At 38.8% G+C, this 22,756-nt stretch overlaps 1 protein-coding gene across 1 annotated transcript; it reads left to right on the top strand.

The window, feature by feature from the left end:
* Nucleotides 1-1,507: 1,507 nt before the first annotated feature.
* On the top strand, nucleotides 1,508-21,026 carry SPI1 (Spi-1 proto-oncogene). Its single transcript, XM_005480100.3, has 5 exons — nucleotides 1,508-1,855; nucleotides 8,296-8,389; nucleotides 15,642-15,829; nucleotides 19,580-19,727; nucleotides 20,397-21,026. Exons 1-5 carry the CDS (start codon nucleotides 1,811-1,813, stop codon nucleotides 20,711-20,713), a joined length of 792 nt encoding a protein of 263 aa, XP_005480157.1. The 5' UTR covers nucleotides 1,508-1,810; the 3' UTR covers nucleotides 20,714-21,026.
* The last annotated feature ends 1,730 nt before the right edge of the window (nucleotides 21,027-22,756 follow it).

Here is a 22,756-nt window from a genome sequence, read left to right as displayed (position 1 = left end):
ATATCTTCCTTGCTCTGAATAGCCTTGTTAATAGACACACAATTTCCACAATTGCTTTTATCACCTATTATTCAATTACCCACTGTAAGATTTGTATGTTCACTCCCTTCTCCTCTGTTTGCACTGAATTTTATCACCAGGGTGTTACTTGGCTTCTCTCCTTTTCCCCCAGGTGGTTTGATCACTTCCAGGCTGGTATCCAGGGGGAGACTTGAGAAGCACCTCAGAAACAGAAGTGGACTGTTAAGCAGCTTGCTTATTCCCAAGCTAAAGTCAAGAGTTCATGGTATGAATTAAGGAAGAATTAAATGCTTATGCATCAACGAATGCTGATGAAATCCAGTCTGAGGCTTCAAGAGTTAATATCCCATCATGGTCTTGATATTATCCCATTGCTAATATGGTTTGCTTGTGGAGTTCCTGAGGGTGGGGAATGAGAGGAACTTGTGAGTGGCCTCTGGTTTTACCAGTGTACAAGGGAGGAAGTCTGGAGTGGCTGAAATTCCCCTTGCACACAGATCCAGGTGAGTGGTAAGCAGGCTGCTTTTAAAAGCAGAACCTGTGGCACATGGGCATACACTGAAGGGGAACAAACCAGACAAAGAAACTTCACTTTTCCAAGACATTAGTAACTAACTGCAAAGCAAGAAGGCATGTTGCAGAATGAGAGCTCTCACCCCTTGTAGTCAGGCCTCAATCCCTACATCCTGCCCCAAGCCCCACTCACCTCTGGCACTGCCAGAACCTGCATGTGAAAACCTTTTGTTCAGCACAGCCAAATGCCAGCAGAGCACTGGGATAAGGAGAGGGGAGAAAATCAAGTGAGCAGAGCTAACACAAAATCTCTACAAGGTTTTTCTGCACCTGACACTTTGAGCAGGAGTCTATAAATCTTATTCTCTATTCACTGTTGAAGGCACTCAGGACCTGAGGGAAGTCATTGTGAGAGACATGTAATACTTTCTCCTTTTCCCCATTCACTTTCTCCTTGCAGGAATTATAAAACAAAAGAATTCACAAGAAACAAATACGAGGACAAAGTATCTTTCACTGAACTTACTCTCATGCAAAGCTGATGGCAAAAGTCTCGTGGGCATAACTTCAGTGTTTTGTAAAAACCTAAGGCTGTGTATTTGAAACTGCATACTCTTTTTTTCCTACCTGCTAAGTATTGCCACATCATTTCAACACAGGACTATTATTAATGCAAGTCTATGCCACTGCTCTGGCCTCTCAGAAGTTGTCGGGGCTGTGTCTATGATGTCTCATTAAACCTGAGAGCAGCAGCACCATGGTTCTGGTTCATGTGCAATGGGAAGCACAGAGCCTTCTCCCGGTGCTGCACTCACCCTCTCTCTTGCTGAAGGCAGGCTCTGGGCTGCTGATTATACAGCCGAGCACCTGTCCATGGCTGGGGCAGACTTCCTGCTGAATGCCGCAGCTCCCTGAAATGACATATATGCAAAACTCAAGTGTGATGTCACAGCGCACTGATAGACCCAGGGCCTATCTGCCTTCTACAGACATTTGATAAAATCAGGAACTTCGCATACAACTCGGGAAGAAGTTCACCTCCGAACCTATTAGGGCAAACTATGAAAACTTGTTAGGGTCCTCCTGTCCTGAGATCCACCACTGCTAAGGGACTTCACGGAGTCCGAGGATCTCACTTTTTTCTTGCTTTTTTTTTTCTTTTCTCATTAGTTTTCCTCCTTTTCTTCCATCATTTTTTAAATATGATTTTTTGCAAGTCAGTTATTCTGGATGTTTGAAAACTGAATTAAGAAAAATTCACTCAGAAGTTGGCTGAATGTTGCAAGCTTGCAAGATGGAAGGATTTCCCCTTATTCCCCCTGTGAGTATATGGATTTATTTGTAATATGGATCTTTAGGTTCAGTAGCAAAAGAAAACCAGGTTTTGTTATTTGAGAATATCTCTGTTTTGGTCTGTATTTGTAATGCCAGGAAGTTTGGCTTGGGTCAATATATAAAACTAGTGACAACACTGCAATGGAAAGGGAAATTAACATTTCCTCCCTAAACTTGTATCTGATTTTGATCTCCATTTGTTTGCACAGATTAAATGTATGGTATTCTTGTACAGGGTGTTTATAACAAGTCAGTAAATCTCTCTTCTTCAGTGCCGCCTATGTGATACAAAGGTCGTCTTTCTTCAAATTGTAATTCTTAATCATCCGAAGTCTCTGACATAGTTTATATATTTAACTGCCTACTAATCTGTGAAAAAAGAGTTTTTGAATGTTGATTTACATATTGCAGATTTTAGGACTCTGTGTGTTCTTTTCAATGATGGCATTTTAATTTTTAACCTAATATTTTCTTGAATTTTCTTGAATTCACTGACTGTGAAAAAGCAACTGGCTAATAGGGAAAAAAACCTACAGTCCTTATTTAAGTCTTTCAATGTTTTCCCTAACATATAAATTTTTCTGTGTGCCTATGGGGCATCTCTGTCCTTTCCTTAACTGTAAGCATTGTCGCACTGCTGTAATTTATCGTACGGTGAGTTAAAAAATTATTATTTATGAAAAAAATAATGTCACTAACCTGTTGTTCAGAAACCAGGCTTAATGGGAAATCTCTAAAGAGATTGAGTACAAGAGCCCTTAATTAGATTTCATTAAGTTTGTAGAAGCTGAAGGGGCGTCAGATAAGGTGGTTGACTTGGCTTTTTATGTGGTAGATGGCTTACAGTAATTGCTATACATGTGTCAGATAACAGAGAGAGACAATGCAGATCCAAAGGGTTTTTAACAAAAACTTATATCAAGTTTTGGTTTTGCCTTGTCCCATTTAATGAAGACTAAAGACATTTCTAATCTTTCATCCAGAAAGATTGCCTTTGAATCCCTGTCATGTTCAGAATTCATGATAACTGAAAGTATTTATCTTATTTTTGGGGGAGAACCCTTATTTTATCAGTTTATCATCAATTCTCCTGAAATCACCTATCTACCTAAAGGGTGAGGAGACTCTAAAAATAGTTCTTCTTTTTCTTAAATACACAAGATTTCCCAATGGGTCTCCTGTAAGTGCAACAGAATAGAAATCTGAATAGAAACGAGCTTAAAAAACATATCTAGAGATTTCTCAGTATGTTACTTGTTGGGCTTAACAAAAAATAAATTATAAAGAAACACAAACCTTGTCTTTAGCTACCCCAGAAAACTGCATCTCCATTCAAAAAAAAACCCAATTGTTAATTTTCTGTCTATTTATTAACTCATAGCCAAGTTTTCTTCCTTTTTTTTTTCCCCAGTGTTGAATTCCAGGACATATGTTGAATAACTTGAGTGAAAATCTAACACAGTTTGGCCCATATTCTAATTTGTGTTGCAATTAATGTCTGAACTGCGTTCAGATGAGTGATACAACTGGCAGTGAAAACCCAATTGCATCTTACTGAAGCCCTTGATAGAGCAATTGGGGGTTTTCTTTTGTTTTGTGATTAAACTGCCAAAAACCTAATAAATTTGTGGTTTGTACTTTCAAATGTCTTTAAGTGCACTTTGAGCACTGCCAGCTAGAGTCCTACAAGTCTGTCTCCTGGGACTTTTTCAGTGGGGAAACACAAGCCTGTTTGTAGGCAGGGGTTGCAGCAACACTTCCCTCCTCCACCCTTCCCCGGTCAGTTGAGGGTGGGTCAGTAACTGCTTTCTCTTGCCTGGGCTAGGAAATTCTTATCCCTCAGCTGGAAAACACTGTTTAAATTGTCTGGGAGTACTGCATCTTCCTCTGAAGATTAGAAATTTTGTGGGGAAAAGTTCTGCAGACTGGGTCTGTGTCTTCCAGTGCGTGACAGAATTCAGTTGTGTTATGGGTCAAAACATTATTAAGTCAAACACCTTTGCCTGAAGAGGGTTCCAGTTTTATATGAATCCTTAAGTAGCCACCTGTAGAAATCACAGCTTTGAATGAAGTATTTTTGCATGAGAGCAAAAATGCCCCACAGAAGTACTGTGTTCCACATAACTGCATTATCAACACGGTCCAGTGAGGCCGGCCCAATGAGTAATCATGCTAATATTTTTACTCATCTTTTCTAAAATAGTTATACTGTAATTTTTTTCCAAGGAAATAAAGTTAATCTTGGCCTTAAAGCTTGTCTCAGCAACACATCACTGGAAATTGTCTGAAGTATTTTTGAATCACATGCCAGTGAATAGTTATATCAAGATAAAAAACAGATCAGCATTTAGTGATTTTACAATTCCCTGGAATCATCTGACAAAGTCTTGGGGAGTAACAAGATTTTCAGACTGCTGTTCAGTTGAGTTCAATGTGTCTCTCTTAACCAATGCCAACTGAACTTTCTCTGGCTGGTTTTGTGGCTTTTCCCTTGAGTTTCAGGGCAAAGATGGAAGACTGAGGCCCCTCTTCATTTATAGATGTCTGTGACAGAAAGTATTGTTTGTTGGCCTCTTACCTGAGGGTAGAATACTGTCTAGATAGTGCACTGCACCTCATGGCATGCATGCAAGGAGATACCAACTTTAGACCACAACTATGGGATTGTAACAAAGCTTTCAGTCATTCTTTTACATGGAAATAACCAATAGAACAAATGGCCATTGACATCAGTTAAATATTAAACATAAGCTATTCTTTGCTTTTTGTCAGGAGTAACAAAACAGTTCAGTGTCATGGAAGAGCTGTCAGTAAGATGATGAAATGGGTGTGGGTGGGGAGGTTCCAGAGAAGGACAGGGCAAGTGGGTAAAGATTGACACAAGAGGCAACAGCAATGAACATGGTGAAGCCTCTCTAATTAGAGAAAACATTTCTAAAGAAATTTTTCTTAAAAAAACCCAGAACAACAAACCACTCCCCAAAAATCCAGAAAGCAATTAAAAACATGTTATTGAAAATAGCCTTTCTAATAAATAGAGGGAAATCTCCCACTTTCCCATAGAAAAATCAGAGAGAATACATGCTGTTCTATGTCCTTTAACCACCATCCGATTAAGTTGATGATAAGTAGACTCTTAAATATTTAATACATCTTGCCATGTTAGTTACTGTGCCCTTGAAGATCAGACACCAAGACAGAAAGCAGTGGCATTACAAGTCCTGTGTGGGGACAGATGGGTCCAGTTGCATGAGTTAACAAGGATATTCACACATGTATTTTATCAAAAGGATCACTGGACAGGAAACAAACCCAAGGACAAAAATTCCAAGGATCCATGAAAAAGAAATTTTAAGCCCCAGACTTTCAAACTGAAGTTTATAGTACACCAATGCCCTATGTAAAATCATTTTTAGATGTTGGGTATCTGCAATTCACTCTGTGATCAGTCATATCTGTAAATATTAAGGGAGTCATTGTTTTAAGAGTCTATTTAACACACCTCCCTTTAGCTCTGCTCATGGAATATGCATCTGAACTGTAAAATTAGCTTTTGAATGGTAAAATACTTCAGTTCAATTCTCAGTTGTCAGACTATGAGTCACTATTGCCTGTAAATGTATATTGCTCTAAAGTGGGGGAGTTTGGAAACTGAGAGAAGACAACAAAGGAAAGCACAATTAGGAAAAGCCAAACATTCTTTTCCTTGCCTAAAATATGTAATTTTTATCTACTTTTGGACTGATGTTTGACCTTCCTGCCAAGTTATACTTCTGTAAAGATATGAGTGATAGATGCCTTGCTATACCACTGGAAATTTTAGCAAATTAAGCCTACATTGACAGGATAGTGATTTCTTTCGAAATTAGTTTACTTTTGGCTAAACTGTTATCAGCATTTAAAACTTCACTGCATTTAGGTATTAACATTTTAATAATTTGTACCAGTTTCTAGTATCTCAGTTGAGAAGAAACAGAGATTTTTCTTTCAAACAATGTACATTTATGTGACTTTTTAACCTCTGTTTTTCCTAACTAGTATGATATGCATTTTTCATTTAGATGTTGACATTTCCCCTTTCACAGAATATCAATGCTTTCCTTTGAATTATAGTAATTTACAATATTAATTAAAATTTAGTTTTTAATTTATAATATACTAATTTAAAATTTTGAATATGAAGGCATAAGTTTATATATTTACCAGGAAGCATATATTTAGGGAAAGGAAATGAGGGAATGGGATGAACTAATTTGCAAAGATAATGAGAAGGAGAAATTCCATTCAGAACTTTATCCTAAAGAAAGCAAAATACAGTCTCATTACTTTTTCTTGTCAGAGATCAGAGTACACCAAAGGTGGAAGGAATGAAGATGAGTAAATACATATAACCAGAGAGAACACCAAGAAAATACATGGAGAAAAAGCAGAAATGTTGAGGAGATACATGCTGTAATGACTTTTTCACCACCTCCCTGAAATCTGGAAAACATGTTATACTTCCTCTTTTATGTCTGTGTGAATAAAGGGCAATTCTACTGTAATCACATAGATGTGCAAAGGGAGACTGTACCTACAGTAGAGCTCTGGAGACCAGAGAAGAGTCCCATCACTGCTATTCCTGTGTGGATGCAGCTAAAGGATGACTTGTCCCTTTTCCTTAGTCTTTCTCCTAGAAAACCTTTACTGTGGGTTGTCATCTCAAGATTTCCCCAAAGCAATTGTCCACCACCACTGATTCTGTTTGGAGCTTGTAGCCAGGTGATGGATTTTCCCCGGAGGTTTTAAATATTCCATGGGTCTGACTCCCAGTTAGTGTGTGTGCTGAAGGTCACAAAGTTTTAGACAATTTTACCAGTGCCTTTTGATGATACACTCATAGAACACATGGCTGCTGCTAAGGATTTACCAAGTTCCAAAGTAATTTCTGAAAATGTTTTGTTGGGGTGTTTTTGGTATGTGCTCTAGCATCTTAATCCTCAGAAAGGGACAATCTTTAAATCCCCATATTCCAACAGAATGAACCGAAGGAGTTAACCAGAAGAATTATAGAAACCAGAAAAAAAAGTCCTTTCCTTTTGCTAGCTGCTTATCTACCACCTCCATCTGGATTTTAGTGGCAGCTGCTACCTTAGGTTCCATTTCTCAAGCAGTCTAGAGGAGTAAGAAAAAGAGAAGCTGTCCTGTATTTCTGTCATGCTGTTACCACAGCTTAAGCTTAAAAAATGCAGATGTTCCAAAAATGTGACAGGCTCATGGAGGGAAAGGATTTGGGACATATAGATAGGCATATGAAATATAAACACAAGAAAGACACTGATCATATAGTTATCATGTTATTCAAAATATTTGTCCTTCAAAGTTAGTTATGATGGAGTCATTGATAGAATTAAATGTTTCTATTAACACCTAGAAATACTAAAAGTAATTTCCTTCCCAAAAAAAGGCAAGAAGGTGATTGAGTTCTTTGCTGTTGACAGTGCAAGAATTTGTTTGGATTAGAAAGAAATACTGTAACAAACTTAATTGAATTAAGGTTTAACAAAACAGACACTATTTTTCTCTAACTCTTATTCTGGAAATAAACAAGAAGAAACATTAGATGAAGCAACAAAATTGTGCACAACTAATAGTAAACAACCTTCATTGTGACAACATAAGATCTTACTCCGTGTTCCAATTGGAATACTAGGCCTGAGGAGGAGGAGAAGTGGGCAAGTTAGCCTATGTCACCAGTTTTGAGAGCTAGAGAAGACTCTAATTCTACAGCTAAGCATCCAACAGGTCATAACTCACTATTTTCTCCACATTTGGACTTTTTAAGTTTTTACTGTGTGTATCTAGAAGCCCTGTGCAGTTGATTTGAGGCAGCAAACTTTTAGAGGTCACCTTGGACAGTAACTGAGAAAGAAAATGTGTTTATGCCCTCTGTCAGTGTCACTACCCTCTGACAGACTCCCACCATTTACTCAGACCTTGTAGAAACAATATATTTAGGCAAGAGAAGTTTCTGCTTTCTTTTTTGTGTACAGGAATAATAATAATCATCATCATTATCATCAATAAAAGAAAATATCTGTTACTACCAAAGAAAGTATTTGCACTTGTGCATAATATCTACAACTCTAAAGCAGTATCCTCAGAAGGCTGGAGTGTGGGATACAAGGGATTTCTGTATTACAAGTGGACAAGTTCTGCTACACAGGCTGGGTCTCTTTTCTACTGGGATAACTTTTTTTCCTCCCCAAAACCAGTATTTGGCATCACACATTTTATTTCTGCTGATTCAGTAATAACTTGAAATCTCCCCTTTCTTTCCCTAAACAATATAAAATGGGTTGGCATCAGTCCTTCACGAACTATATGAATAATTTGGAAAGGATTTGTATAAACCTACTGTTCTAAAAATTCCTCTTCTTTTTACAGCCCTCTGAAGATATGGTACCCTATGAGTCAGACCTCTACCGACAGCCCCATGACTATTACCAGTATCTCAACAGTGATGGAGAGAGTCATGGTGGTAAGTCAAAAACTATCTCCTTGGAGCATAAAATCTCATGGGTTATCACAGGAAATGGATTTAGGACATACAAGAAAATAAAAAAAATATTGCTGTGATCTATAATGTATAGGAACACATTTTTGAATCAGGAACAAAAATTATTTTATTAATAATATAATATTATTATATTATTTGTTCCAGTCCAGCAACTGCAACATGGTTTCTCTGAAAGAGCATTTTAAAAAGAACTCTATGATGCAAGGAGTTCCCAGGAAAGTGGGATCTCACTATCTCTATCCTTCATTATCTTTACTGTGGTTTTATTTTCCTCTGCAGATCAAAAGCATTCAGCTTGCTTCTCAAGTTTTTAAAGCATGGATTTGCAACAGTGTATTCCTCTTCTTGTGTTCCCATGTCCAACTCCCATTTCTCTTAGGTCCTAGATAATCTATTTGTGCTTGGGTTTCTTTGATATTTAGCCTTTTTCAACTCCATATATTTTCCTCTATATTTTGATCTCTATTGCATGCTGCCACACCTAACTTTAACTTTCACTCTTCCCCCCGTACACCCAAGTACTTCCTGTCTCTAAATCTATGTAAAACTTCCTTGTAGCTGTTTGTATGTGAACGTAACTCAAGGTAAAAATGCTGTATGATTATTCATTACTTCAATTTATGTATGTGATTTCAAAGTCTTGGTGTCTACGTTTTAGTGTTGTCTGGGCACTGGACTCTAAATCAATGCAGAGGCAAGAGTCTCGCTTTGTGGATTTTGTCTCCCGTGCAATACAATGGTGCAGCAAGAGCACCCTGGAAATACCAGAGTCAATATTGACTCAGGAAGGAAAAGCACCGTTCTACTCCATTAGTGGTGGCAGTCCCTGCAGGTTCTGGAGTTTCCCTGAAAGAATCCCACTGATATAGCAACCAGGCCCATTGCTGTTATAATTTAAGACATGAACTAATCATAGCACAGCGCTGTTTTGTGGCAACAAAAGAGCAGTGAGTGACTAAGATGGCTCTGAGCATTTAGCTGAAAGAGATTCCTACCTAAATTTGTTCTCTACACTTCATTCAGGAAGCACATATGATATTCTTAACACCTGAAGACAAAGAATTAATTCAGTTTTTATAAGTTATCTCATGGCATCTGTCAAGTCTCATTAATCAAACCCAGCAAATTCCACATGGAAATTTAGGGTTTTTACATTATACCCCATACCTGTTTGCACACTCATAAAACAGGATAACATTGATTATCTCAAAAGGCAATTGTGACAATTAAACAATAAATATAAAAGATGCCATGTAGGAAAAAGCACTGGGAAATAACTTTTCTGTCATTAAGTCTAGGCTACCTCAAGCAAAAACTTCCCTTTATCTTTCATCATTTTATCACCCCATCTGGTTTACTGCCCATTTTTCTACTGAAAGGCTGCTTCTAAGCTACATTTCTGAGTTCACTAGCATGATTTTACTCAGGATGATGAACACAACACATCCTGGATAGTGACCTGTATGGGTTATAACCTAAGCAGTACCTAAACATGCACTTTAAACAGAAATTTGTCTGTTCCTAAAGTTGTGCTGCACTTGTCCTAAAAACCCCAAAAACATTTTAACTCCTACAGTAAGTGCTTATGGAAGATGATCCCAGCTTGCACATTTCAATCAAATTTTAATTTATGAAAGCACCTGTAATATAGTTGGTTGTGTAGAAATATCTGTGTCTTGTGCTGTCTTAAATTGCTCACAGTCCAAAACAGCAATGAACAACCAAAAAATGCAGATGGAGACTAAAATGCACAAATTATTGTAGTTTCCATCTTTCTGATAAACATTGAAAAACCCAACTTCGACTTTCATTTTGTTTACATGACAGAAGTATAAAGTCTTGAGGATAGCTATGCAGAGAAACAGGAAAAGGATGCCACAAAGTGCATTTAAAAATATGTACTAAGTGTTCAGAACAAAGTGGATAAAGGCAAAATGATTGAAAAATTGAGGGGGAAAGGAATAAAAAGGTGCTGCAGTAACAGCAGTGAAAGAGACAAGAACCTAATTAGATAATGGTATAAAAAGAAGAAACAAGAACAGAATTGTAAGAGAGAAGTTCAGCTTGGGGTACAGTGAGATCACTGGCAATACATAAAAATAATTTTACAGGCCTATTTAGTACCACTATGCACTTCAATACAACCAGTTAATGCAAATAGATGCCACTAGACAGTATAATACTTTTGATCTTGCTGACAAGGGACTGTTAAACAAATTGGAAAATTTCCTGAGGTGTCAGACTACCTCTCTCTCACTGCTAGAAAAATTACTTTGTGAAAGGGAGATGGAAATATTATAATCTGTAGATTGTTGCTACATGCATTACCGTCCCTTTTCCTCAAATATAGTACTGAAGGAAACCCTTACACCTTATTTACTATCCCTTACTTACTTATTTACACAAATAAGTAGTAAAGTCCACAAAAAATTTGTAGATCTGTTCCATTAGTGAGTCATATTTAGGAAATTATTTCCATTAAGTGCACACTGAAATTAACAAGCAAAACCACAGCATGATACATTCATCAACACAAGCATTGTGTGCAATTATTTTCTTTACTGCAGTGTAACTCTGTTTTAAATACTGTAATAAACACAGAGACACAGTCATGCTGGACAGAAGCTGCTTTGAGTGATCATGTATTAGTCCATCACCCTACCCTGAGCTTGTAAGTCTGTAAGTGTAACAGCATATTTTGTAACACTAATGCAATCTTTGTAATTACAAAATTCCACTGCAGCTTTGTCTCTATGTTGTCACCAAGCATTATAGGTTTAGTAAAAATCACTTTTTGTATGAAGCTGAGTGTTCATCCTTGTTCACTGCATTGCTAGCCTCCTGGAACTTTCCAGATTTTATGATCTGGGATTTTATTTTTGTCCCACATCCTGGAGTAACATGACCATTTAGGAATCTCAGCTTTGATTTTGTTAGCCCACATAGAAGTGGAGGAATGTCCAAACGTGTGAACCTTAGTCTGAAATGCTACAGGAAAAAGAGAAAGAATTCCAAACTTCATTAAAAAATCACCTCCCTCCAAAGCTATTCTCATGATTTGATGGGGCCTGACCCATAGACTTTTGAACATTTGGCATAATTAAAGTAATGAAGTTTGTAAAGTGAGAGCTAATGAGATTCTAACATTGTTTTAGGTAAGACTGGTGCTTGGCCCAGGACCACAGCACTCTTCTCAAGGGTGACTCTGTAGTGTCTGATCAAGACATTGAGTTTCCAGTGCCCTTCAATATTTTTCTCATTTCCTCTATGGCTTTTTTCCTTGACTTGCTTTTTCAGATGTGCAAAACAGAGTGGGAGCTTGTGAGCTGTGCAGCGTGGGGCTGTGCAGAAGCCCTGTCCTGGGTCTCCCTGTGCTGGCAGGCGAGCCCAGCAGGAGCAGCGCCCCGAGGCCCGGGGCCAGGCTGGCAGCACAGCCCTGGCACCGCAGTGCCCGGCCGGGCAGAGCACGGCGTGCACGGCGCTCACAGAGCTCCCAGAGCTCACAGAGCTCCCACAACTCACAGAGCTCCCACAACTCACAGAACTCCCAGAGCTCCCACGACTCACAGAGCTCACAGAACTCACAGAGCTCCACAGCTGCCTCAGCACTGCTGTGCCCTTTGGCACTGCATCATGCCCAGCTAGCCTCTTGCTCCACACTTATTACAAATACCTTCCTAGAACATGTTTCATATTCTGACCACTGGTGGTACCATTATTCATCTGTTAAAACAGGAGCAAAGCAGCTTACAGGGATGAGAAGGTGCATGGGAACGTTCAGTCAGGTTTTCTCACTTGTGGAGTGAGGATCTACCTCCATGGTGAATACTGACACAATGCCTTTAGGTCAGGTATTGCTTCCCAACAGGCTAACATCCTCTGTCATGAGAGGGAGTTTAGAATTCATTATTGTCCTTCCTCTAACCTTTCACTACATACAAGACCAAAACAAACATAATCTCCATGCCTCTGTAAGAGAGAATTTTTTTCACATCCTCTTTCACTTCACATGAAATTTCTCATAATGACTCCATGGTGTAGGTATAGCTTGGCTTTTAAGATATTTTCCTTTACCCAAAGAACAGGCACTTTCCATTTCTAGAATTTTTATCTCCTATTTTTTTTCTTCCTTCCGCCATCATATTTTAGAGAAAAGAACAAATTGGTATGTGTAACTGACATAACACTAACAAAGAGCATAGAAGTAAAGAGTTACTGGTAACTCAAATATCTGCAGATATTTAAATTTTTCTCTTTTAATTTTCATATGCAATAATTTAGCCAGGAGGGTTAACTGCAGAAGGACTTGTAGGGACAGATTTGTAATTTCTCTTCCAATGTTACTAAACCAATATTGTTTTTCCTAAGGATTACTGGGAAATTATAGATATTTTGGAAAGAATAAGGACTTTGCTCCCTATCACAACTAGAACATTTGGACATAAGTTTGTGTTGAAGTAATTTCTGACATAGATTTTTTGGTAGTGTAATACTATGATGTCATTACTTTAAATCCTATATGCTGTGTTAATTGTATTATTTTATTACTTTATTTTTACAACAGCATCTAATTCCATTAAAAAGGAATTTAGAAAATAGTATGATAATTACTAATTAGTTATTAGCATGAATATGCATAAATAGTGTTCCATAGGCTAATTAATTTGGCAAGGGAAAAGTTAAAACATTTCAGAAGCCACAGTAACCTTGTCATAGGTTCCAAAGAACTAAGAGGTATCTCAAAGTATAAAAACATTACTGATAAAAATATTTTTAAATTATCAGAAGTAGACCACCTTGAGGGTACACAGATACTCATGGCTTTGCTGCTAGTAAGACATTCCACCTGCCATGGACAGCCTCAGAGACATTTTCCTGGGCTTTGTCATCCTCCCAGTTATGCACTGATCTCAATTGCTGTTGTGGATTATCAGTGACAAGAGATCTTTGGGAATATACATTGCCCTCTAACACAGCACTTTCCACACAACAGGCAGAGCCACATCACTCTAAGGAACAGGAGTTTAGAATATTCCCAGGATGTATTCTCAACAATTTAATATGCAGGGCTGCCCATGGTATATGGGACCTCAAGGGCTGGCTCTACTTAGAGAAATCTGCACCAATTTAACCTAGACAAAACATGAGTTAGTGTGGCTCAGTCTCCCAACTAAACAGAAAGGTTTCACACTGAAAGTGCTCAAGCTTCCTACCAGGACACAGCCTTAGGTAAATGATGCATTTCAACTCTCACACTGCTGTTTCCTTGCAGTAGATGTTGCAGCAGATGTGGATATAAAAACACCTGAGTGCTTTGCATCCATAAACCCCACTTTTTTACTCTAGAAACTGAATTTTTTGTCTTGAAGTGCAACATGAAGAAGTGCTACTGTGCACTGTAATTATCTTAGGGCTATAAAATCCACACAGAGGCCATAGAAAGTGCCGTACAACAAAGTGAGGAAATGACAAAATAATGCAGCAGCTCCCTGGATACTTTTATAAGCACATTTCCACCCCTTTCTCATGCAGTGAAGAGGTTTATTCATGAATCAGAAAAGCAGAAAGGACAAAAAAGTAAGTGCTGGTATCATAAAGGATCTCACAGAGCCTCCAAATAAATTTCTACTGGCTTGAGCACAAAGGCAACTGAAAGAGCTTACAGCTTCTCAGGTACAAGTGTGCTTGGTGTAAACTTATCACGGGGTTCACTCCAAAGGAAGCCACATTCAAGGTCCCTCCCTTGGACTGAGGAAAAGAACTAACTTGGTATTTAAGAAAAATATTCATAGCACACTAATATCCAGATGTCATGCACAATAACATATATTGCAGAACGAGACAATTGTTCCTCTATAAATTTAACTACATTTAGAGGAACATGTTCAATTCTGTTCATTGCGTTATTGGAAGGTTGTCAACAGCTGGGAGGAAGCTTGGAGAAGTGTACAAGTGTGAATAGGGAGATGAATATGCTGATTTACACTGAAAGACCCAGAGCTGATGCTAGCTTAAGGGATGAAGAGAAGTAGATTGTAAGAGTACATGACAGCAACGTGAAAACATGTAAAGGGGAGGACAGAAATTTTTAAAATAATTCAATAAGGGAAGAGAATGTGGAATATTAAGATATAAATTAGAACTGATACACAGAATATCATAAAGAAATTTCAGCCATGCATAAAGTGATACACAAAAAGATTAATCCTGGAAAATTAGGTCCAAGCTCAGTCACAGCAGAGGATGCAGTGTTGACACTGATTTTAAAAACAGGTTGCACATAGATATGTGCAGAATTATGTATGCAGCTATTGTATATGAGAAATTAGAATTACTTCACATTTCTTGCAGAAAATTTTAAATTTTGAGCAGCAAATATGACATTCTAAAAAGCTGAAGGTTTATGTTGAACTAAAAAATCCAGAAATCTAGAACTGAGAATAATATGGAATTTCATTTCTAAGATAAATTAATCAGGAAATATTATAGTGGTTATTTAAGTACTTCTTTATATTTTTTTTAAATCCAAATTATCACAGAAATTTCAAATGTACTAAAGAGATAAAAAAGGTAGAGAAAGAATCTGCATTAGAATTCAGCCTTCCCATATACAGTGTACACCAGATTTCCAAGTGTTTATCCTTTTATTCTCTAGTCTTGGTACTTAAAAATGTGTGATATAGCAAAACAGCAGGAAGTGACTTTTATGCAGCATTCCTGAAATTTTGCTAGCATAGTAAAATAAAGTCTAAAGATAGCTGCAGAATAATCTTTACATTTTTTCCACCTCCTCATTTCCATGCCATGAGGAAGAGTGTAATAAGAATATGACAGTGTGTAAATCAGTAGAATTTGTTGTCTTAAGAATGACAATGTTTTGAAACTTGTTATGGTCCCTTCTTGAGAAAGATGCCAACATTAACATCTTCTGCATCTTGTGTTAAATTATCATTTAAATCCATCTCACTATCTGAGAGCATTTTCCTACTAAAAGTGGCCTAAGTAATACTTCCCAGTCACAGGAATTTAGGAGATTAGGAAAAGAAACTTTGCAGGGATCTATAGAAATTGTCAGCAGAGACAAACAGGTCAACAGGAGTGGTTTGGAGAGGGCAGAAAGGGCTGTGACTGGAGTGAGAATCCATGAAAGCCAGGTAAATGCCATGTTTTTTTCATCTTGCTGGGATGGACAATCTATTTTTACTTTCTTTAGATCATTATTGGGAATATCATCCACACCACATGCACAGTGAATTTGAGACCTTTGGAGACAACCATTTCACAGAGCTGCAGAGTGTGCAGCCTCCCCAGCTGCAGCAGCTCTACAGGCACATGGAGATCGAGCAAATGCACGTCCTGGATTCTGCAATCCCAACCACACACATCGGACTCAACCATCAGGTATGGGCACCAACCCTGCTCAGAACTTCAGAGTGTAATTAACAGTAAAGAAAAGAATACATTGGGAATGCATACTATGAAGTGAAAGAAATTTCTGGAATTAGTTACTCAGGTTCTTAGGGGATGTAATGTCTTCATTCTCAGGACTAATGTATTTTAAACATTCTTTTTGCCAATGAGAAATTATGCTCCCCACACTGTTTAAAATGAGAACTGCATTTTGTGGAGGTGTTTTGAATTTCAATTTTTGTTTCATTTGGAATGAAGATCAACTGGTTTGCAATTCTGCAGATGAACTGGAGGTGAGACACTTTGTATCATCATAGCAAGGGTACCCTGGGCTATTAAGAAGTAATTCTGAGCTTTGAAGTAGCAGTAAAGTTTTAAATATTTCCAAGGAACCCTGAAAATTTTATATGACTTGTATGAGAAATGCCAACAAAGACAAGTCTCTGACCAGGCTGAGGAGACCCTACTTGTGCTTCTATCTGTGAGTAAATAAGTCACAAGCCAAAACACAATGTCTTGTCTTTGCTCAGATTTTACCTTAAGCCAGGCATTTCCCTGTTAAAAAAAAATATATACTCCACTATGCAGTAGTCACCAAAGCACCAGTGAATTCTCGCTAAACCTGAAATTATAAGGTGTTCCATCATACTGCAAAGATAATAAGCACAGCAGATGTGGAAATCACTCTTGATCCTACAAGAGTATGCCCAAAGTCATTACTGGGGACGGTAAGAAAGCTGGAAGATCTTGTGCTAAAGTGTTCCCCAATGTACATGAAATGTCCTAAATGCAAGACAGAGTAGAACTGAAGTCAGAGAAAAGAGTGTTTGCTGATTACAGTGCTGCATGTAACAGTACCCTTGCTGAAACTTTGTGAGAAAAACTGCATGCATGGGCTTGGCATTTTGGGTTTCCCTGCTCAAAGCAAACCGAAATTGGATGTTAATACTGTATTAATCAAAAAGAAAGAAGAGAAAAAATAGAATGAGTAAGTTAACACTGACAACAGGAAGCTGCAAGCCATCAAAAAAATCAGGAATAGAATTTAAGATGTAGATACAAACAAAGAATTAGGAACAGAAAGTTACAAATATAAAAAATGCATCATGGAACAGCAGCCTGTGGGAAGCTTCAAGTTGTTTCAGTTGCTTGTTGCAACTGCTAATACCTAATGACCAACCACGACCTCTGGCCAAGGGCAAAGGAGGAAAATGAGCCCCTTTAGGGGTGTCTTTGGAAGCACAACCAAAAGGCAAGAGAGGCCACTTCTGCTTATTCACATTCATTCTTCTCAGCTATGGTCTTTCATTTCAGGATGAAAGGCAGGGAACTAATTTTGTTACAACTTTTGATAAACAGCACTGTGATCTCCCTGCCCCACACCCTACCAAGCTGCAGATGTTAGTATGTAGAATTCACCACTGCCCTTCTTTTCCTTACCAGCAGGGGATCTTTGGCTTTTTACTTTATTTTACTTTCATTCCTAGAATAGCTCATACAAATAGTACTTGGCATGCTCTGAAGTTCAGCTTCTGGTGCGTCTCAGTCACAGTTTGTGTGAGAAAAAAACTTGCAAGAAGCAAGTTTTAATCCTCCTCTAATTTGCTAGTTTTTAACTAGTATGCTTGTCCTGCAATATCAGGGTTACTGTTTGCAATAAAGGAGGAAGGTGCAAAGATATTTCTTCAGTTTTCTGTGGATATCACATTGCTTTGTGAAATTAAATTTGAAGTGTAACATGTTCATGAACAAGATTTGTTTGAAATTTTGTTAGCCTGCCAACAGGGACCTCAGAAATACTAAAATAAGAAAAAAAATATTCATTCTGAAGGAAGAATGAAAGAGAAGGTTGGAAAGCCCTGAGAAGAACTTTTAGAAAGAGGAAAATCACATGTAGGGGCCACAGACCCTGGGAAAACATCAGAATATGGAAAGTAACTAGTAGTTCCTTAAGTTTTCTCTCTCCAGAGCTGCATTAGTAACCTGGCTCTTTAAAGCACACAGGTCAGTCCTCTGTGACTCTGTCCCAAAACTTTGTGACAGTATATTGGCTGTCCTTGTTGAATTTCAGGTGCAGAGGAAGTGTAAGCAAAGATACAGCAGTCAGGGACAGTGGGGACAACATGGAGAAAGCTCACTCAGCTCCCCAGGCTGGCCTCTGCAAGACGCCATGTCCCCTCCCACTGTCCCACTGAGCCCCAGTGAAGCAGTTCCTTACTCCCATATGACCTCCCAAAGCACTCCAGGTTTCCACAGCCCTTTTCTCAAGGGCACCAATCTCTGTTCCTCCCCCCTGTAGGACCCTGTCCCCCCTCCTCATTCCCCTTCCCCCATGGCACAGTCTCTCCCTTCCTTTCTACCCCAGCGCTGCAGCTTTGTTAACTGTAAGAAGCTGAAGGTGGCTGTGGTGAGGGCTGAAGTTTCACTCCTGGGGATCTGACAGGAAGCTTACAGGGGCTCTTGCCCAATCCTGCCCTTCCTGCCAGATCGGCTGCAGCCAATGTGCCAGCTCATTAACTGCCAGCTGCAGTGCCCACGCAGCCCTTGGCACGCGCCTTATTGGGACACTTCAAGGTGGTGCAAAACTCTCCCAAAAAGCCCCTCTCGGCCAAAGCCAGCACAGGGTGAGTGACTCATGAGCACCCACTGCCCACCCAGCACCTGAGGTCCCCTGGGGAGGGCATCAGGCTCAAAACATCCCTCTCTGGTGAAGGAGAAGAGCAGTACAAAAGAAGCTCACTTTCAAGGACTATCATCTGTCCCACTTCATGAAAGCTGCATAAAATATGCTGCTGGGTTTGGGGAATGTTGGTTGGGTTTTTTTAATGTAGGGACTGGGTTCTTATTCCCTACCCCTCAGACTGACCTGCTTCACATTATTAAATAAGAAGATGCAGTAATCTGTGCCAACTGGTCATGTTTCCTAGCAAACCAGACCACAAGTGAGAATTTACAGAGCTGAGGTATATTCCACACTGCTTCTGACAACACCTCTATATAAGGGCAAGGGAATTTAACACAAAAACTGGCTTGCTAGCTTAGCAGATGAGAAATTCCCCCCTAATGGGGAATTTTCAGATAGCCATTTCGGAAAAGAGAGTATGGGCTGATATGATATATCCTTATCTTAGTGTTAAGGCTACTCCTCTCCTCATGGGGGAAGTTTATGAGAGAAAGCTGATGGACCGGAACAATTCCATCTCCAAATTTGGATGCAGTCCCATAGGGTTTTGGTGCCATCAGGAGGTACTGTGCCTGAGAAAGGAACAGGACAACAGAGCAAAAGCCAGCCATGATAGGGCAGAACTGTTCATCCCTTTCAAATTCAGCTCCAGATGGACTGAGTTAGGAAAAAAGTTGTTCTGAAAAGCAGTTTCATTCTGGGGATAGACAACCAGAATCAGAAGCTCATTAGGAAGAAAGCAAGCTTTGGGGAGATATGGGAAAGAGGGACAGTGCTATTTGCATAGGATATAAGGTATGAGAAAGTTTGGCATTTACGTTACTCATTCTTCCCTCTGGTAAAGGTGCATCATTGTACATGTGTGTTGACTGTTATCTGAAAGTGTTCCTTAATAAATGTCAACAACTAAGTCACTCAGTATTACACTAAACATTTTCCCATACCTCTAACTTTCTTCCTCCTTTTCTCTGTGCCTCTTTTCATTACATTTCCTTTTTTAATCTTGATGTCCTACTCTGTGTCACTGCTTTCTCCCTCTGCTGCTCTGTTCTCCAAAGGTGTCCTATTTGCCCCGGATGTACTTCTCTCCACCTCAGCCCAGCTCTGATGAGGAGGACATAGAGAGGCAGAGCCCCCCCTTGGAGGTTTCAGATGGGGAGAATGACGGTGTGGAGCCTGGGCCTGGAATTATGCATGGAGAAACAGGTCAGTGAAAACAGAAGGATTTTGTCAAGCTATGAACTGAGCAGGTGTTTTATTACCATGAGGATAATGAATGAAACTGTAGAACTGCTGTGCTAGTATTTTATGCCACTTCCAAAGCTTTTCTTTCCCTGACTCATTGCACTCTCCTGTCCTCTGAATCTCACAACCATAACTATCTCAAACCTCATTTCTTAATGTACTCCCTTGCCTCCTTTGGCTTTGTCTATTCAGACTTCCTGAATGGAAATGGCTTTTGCCATTTCTACTCCAATTTCTAAAAACAGCCAGGAAAACCAAGACAAGAAAGTCAAAGAAGAACCAATTAAAAAAAAAAATAGCTCTCTTTGCTCAGTATCTGAGAGTCACATTCTGTATAACCTGCCAAAATTAGGTCTAAGTTAATTTTGAATTAGCAATGTTTTTCAATTAGCTTCAAATAAGCAAATGAATTTCAGAAGTTTAGCCATTGGAATTAATCTTGCTTTTCCTTCTTGGTATATAACCCCACATTTTTTCCTCACACTGTTATATTGTCTACTGTTATAAATGCTGCTAACTGAAGTTATGTCTCCCAAGGTAGCTGGAATACTTAGATACTTTTTGCTGTTTCTCCAGGAACTACACACAAATACTAATGCTCCACTGGCTTTATTTTTGACTCTCACACAGGCAGCAAGAAAAAGATACGTCTGTATCAGTTCCTTCTGGACCTTCTTCGCAGTGGGGACATGAAGGACAGCATTTGGTGGGTGGACAAGGAGAAAGGTACTTTCCAGTTCTCCTCCAAACACAAAGAAGCATTGGCGCATCGCTGGGGCATCCAGAAAGGCAACCGCAAGAAAATGACCTACCAGAAGATGGCACGGGCTTTGAGAAACTATGGCAAGACAGGGGAGGTCAAGAAAGTTAAGAAGAAGCTGACCTACCAGTTTAGTGGAGAGGTGATGGGAAGGGGGGCCACTGATAGGAAGCATTATCCTCACTGAGGCCATGGGACCCTAAGCAAGAAAAATATTGAGAGCTCCTGGCTGGATTCCAGCAGAGGAGATGGACACATCTTTCTCTTTGCTTCCTGTGCCCCCTTCTCTGCCTTTAAACAGCCTTTATCATCAGATGTTTCTGGTACGAATCCCCTTCTTCAGCATCTGAGAACCCCAATCATGACAGAATTCTTTGCTTCCATCCTCCAAGCTGGACAGAGTTGGGAAATTTAAACAATGAACAAATATATGTCAGGAAAGATATTTTTTTCTTCACTTTTTCTTTTTTTTTTTTTTTTTTTTTTGTTTTGATTGTATTGTAACTAAAGAATACAGCCAATGAAGTTTTGCCTCCAGAGGTGGTGCTGTGTCACCCACAGTGACACCGCGTTAGCTTCCAGCTTTTAAACTAGCATTAATACAGGCTCTGCCGCAGCTCTCAGAGCTAGAGAGAAGTTTGCAGATCTTGGAATGAGACTCGTTCTTTTAAATAGTAATAACATGTACATATTTAATAAAATTAGGTATAATGAAGTTTTGATGTTTGCATAATAAATGATTACTTCACAAACACATGTCACGCATTCAGTTATGCAGATACAGCTCCTGTGTGGTGTCTGAGCAAAAGGTGCACTGGGCTGTAGGGCCTTATCCATCTGTAGCTACTTTTTAATTTACCTGGAAATATCATCAGTGGCGTCAAACTCGGTAACAAATGTTACAAGGTGAAATACATTACTATGAAAGAGACTGCAGTACTGAAGGAAATTTAAAAATACATATTTGTATATATTTCTCACTATTTTTTCCTGTGCAAAAACCCTGTTGAACATTTTCTGGTCACATATACCAAGAATTGCATTTATATCCCCATACCATTTAGAATGTATCAATTAACCATGTTTTTTGCAGTTTTACTTATTTTCCTGCTCCTGTTCTTTTGTCTTCCTTTCCCCCACAGTGATACCTTGATTCTCGCTCATGAATCTTTCTTGGAAGTAAGTTGTGTTTAATCATGTTTTTGCGGAATTCCAGTACAAAAGAGTTTAAAGATTTTAACTGTGGATTTTAAGCCCTACTGTAAAACAATTAATAGTAACTAATAACAACTGCACTGTAAAGATAACACTCAAAATGCAAAATAAATGATAATTCAATACCTGAAACATCATGGTAAATTTACCCAGTACATCTAAGCACAGAAATTAAGTCTAAATTCAAGCAACAGTAAGAAAATTAGCACTTCAAGTTTTAACATTATTTAACATATCTCAACTGTTTCAATCACTCAAAAATCAGGACTTTCCCAAAATAGATGAGGTGAAATGAGGCAGATAGAGAATGAAGAGAAGGAATTTTTTTAGCAATATTGAAATGCAGTACAACATGCCAAATACCACTAAATAATCTGAAATTTTTCAGAGTTTGCTCCTCACTGAAATCAGAAATAGTTGAAGTGATGAGCTTCTTACAGACCTGAGTTCTCAAAACTATATCTAAAACCAGTCATTGTTATCTGCACTAACAATCTCACTGTGGAAGTGAAAATCTGGTGGCATCATGGACTACAGTGTCTCTTTGGAGCCAAACAAGAAAGAAGCTCCTGGTTAAAAAACATCCCAAAGTACTACTTCCCAATTTTTATTCCCAGTTTATGAACTTGATAAATACATCAGTCAGTGCCAAAAATTAGCTGAGAGTTATCTTTCATGCCTCTAAAAATCTTGTAATCCAACTTTTAGTTACTGTGCTTTGAGGATCATTTTTCATTCACTTAGAGTTAGGATGAGTCAAATTAAGAAGACATTTTATTTCTAAAATTGTACTGGAAGGATTTACTTCCTATAGGGAGTACTGTAATACTGAATTAGACTTGGATAATTCCATCTGCATCCATTTTGAAGTTTCAGGATGGAAGCTGTTGAAGGCAGCTCTCAGAAGACTAGAGCACCCAACACTGACACAATTAAGGTTCCTTCTTGCTGAGCTACATACTCAGGACTTCTCTGCTTGGTACTGATGATGTTTGGCACTGCTGGTCTGGAATTA

This window comes from Zonotrichia albicollis, chromosome 6 (assembly GCF_047830755.1).
Source record: "Zonotrichia albicollis isolate bZonAlb1 chromosome 6, bZonAlb1.hap1, whole genome shotgun sequence".
Classification (NCBI taxonomy): domain Eukaryota; kingdom Metazoa; phylum Chordata; class Aves; order Passeriformes; family Passerellidae; genus Zonotrichia; species Zonotrichia albicollis.
Note: the sequence above shows the minus strand (reverse complement) of the source record. Positions and strands in the feature narration are given on the sequence as shown.